This window comes from Gavialis gangeticus, unplaced genomic scaffold, assembly GCF_001723915.1.
Source record: "Gavialis gangeticus isolate Ggan-Ray unplaced genomic scaffold, GavGan_comp1, whole genome shotgun sequence".
Taxonomy (NCBI): domain Eukaryota; kingdom Metazoa; phylum Chordata; order Crocodylia; family Gavialidae; genus Gavialis; species Gavialis gangeticus.
In genome coordinates, this window is record NW_017729016.1 from 12,246,118 (window position 1) to 12,247,891 (window position 1,774).

The following is a 1,774-nucleotide window of genomic DNA, read 5'->3' on the forward strand; positions in this document are numbered from 1 at the left end:
TAGCGCGGACGCCGTCGTGCCGCCCTGAGCCCGGCGGGCGCGATGCCGTGGCGACAGCTCCGGGGGCCGCTTCTGCCCCTCGGGCTCGGCCTCCGGCTGCTCCTTGTGCTGCTGCTGCTGCTGCTTGGAGGCGGCGAGGCGGCCCCGCTGCCGCTCGCAGGTGAGGCGGGGAGGGGGGCTTCTTCGGGGATGGGGACGGGTACAGCCCCGCTGTAGCGCCCGTGTCCGCGCTGCTTGGCTTCTGCCCGCCTGCCCCCAGCATCTGGCGCCGGTTGCTGAGCGAGGTGGGAGGCGAGTGGTGGCCTGGCCTGGGGCAAGTGCCGGCTGCCCCGTCCTGTCCTGTCCTGTCCCGTCCCGTCCCGTCCCGCCCCGCCGGCCTTGTTCGCCCCTGTATCTTGGCGGCTTCGCCGCGCCGCCCAGTGCCGTCCCGCCCTGTCCCGTGCCCCCGGGTTTCCGTGCGGCTCCTGCCCCAGCGCGGGGACCTCTGTCACTTCCCTCTGGGAGTGAATCAACGGGGTGGAGGCTCCCGAGGGCAAGCGGTGCTTGCCCGCTTCCGGCCACCTCTGTATCAGTGTCTTTTTTTTTTTTTTTAATCCGCATTTGTGCGTAGGTGAGAGCAGACTTCCCCCGCCGGCCTGGCTGACCCATTTGCAGCCTCCCCTTGGCTTCCTCATGCTTTGTCTCTGACGTGTCTAGTACCATACTTCACTTGTCTCTGGGTTGCAATTTTTTTTATGTGGAGTCCTGCTAGCCACCATGGGTGGTGCAGGGCTGTCAGTTCTGTGTACGGTTATTTTCCTCTTTCTTGTGTTACTTAATGCTTTTAGGCCCCAGCATGAGACTGGGATCCCATTTTACTAGTCCTATCCACATGCTTAGTAAGATCTGGTCTTTACCCCAGTGAGGTTTTACTTAGAATAAAACAATATGGTCTGAGGGTGAGAGAAAGGGATGCAGCACACAGGCAGAGATGGTGGGATTAATTCAGGTTTGGATTTCTCTCCTCCATTTTCTTCTGTCTTGGAATGCAGCGCTTTTCTTCCCCCCACCCCTGCGGTGTAGCTCAAAAGCAGAGTACTTTTCCTGAATACCTTTATGACTCGTTTTGTAGGTATCACTGCTTTGTGTGTCGTTTTTTTCTATATATACAATTTAAATTTGCTATTAGGGTTATGCAATTCATCTTGCAAAACTAGGGACCCAAAACCTGACTTGTTTAGTGCTAGAAACAAGCTTTATTCTCCATATGGAAGACTGGGTGCAAACCCTTGTACTATAAGACTACGTAGGAAATAGCAGTAGTCTTATCTAACTGAATAAACCAAGCACAAGGTGCTATGTTCAGTTCGGTTGAATAAATAAAAATTATGTATAGAAAATATCACTGAATGGGACACTGCATTCTATTTTTTGATCATAAACTGATTTGTTTAAACCAAGCATTTGATGTTTTTTCAGTAGCTCTTACGCTTTCCACACTGGGAGTACTGGATACCTGTGGTGCTTGGCCCCTCGGTTCCTCAGTTTGTAATCTGCACCATTGGGAGGGACCTATGCTATGTTCTGGGAGTGAGTATTTGTAGGAAGCCAGTGGCTAGGGAAGTCTGCGGTAGAGCAGAGGACAGTCCAGCATGGAGTGGTTTCTGTCCTTCTCTGATATCCAACAAATTATTCAAAACTTGGTCATATAAAAGTCAATTAACTTTGCTGAAAAGTGGAGATACTGATATGTTGCTGGTGGGAAGTTCAGCCGTGTGTTTGAGAAGTACCTTTT

General features: G+C 52.4%; 1 protein-coding gene across 1 annotated transcript in view; it reads left to right on the forward strand.

Moving 5' to 3' along the window:
- Window positions 1–7: 7 nt before the first annotated feature.
- LMTK2 (lemur tyrosine kinase 2) overlaps window positions 8–1,774 on the forward strand; it is a 71,513-nt gene continuing 69,746 nt past the window's right edge. Inside the window, exon 1 of the mRNA XM_019512883.1 lies at window positions 8–160. Coding sequence (XP_019368428.1) covers window positions 43–160 — 118 coding nt within the window. The 5' untranslated portion in view covers window positions 8–42. The remainder of the gene's footprint in view (window positions 161–1,774) is intronic.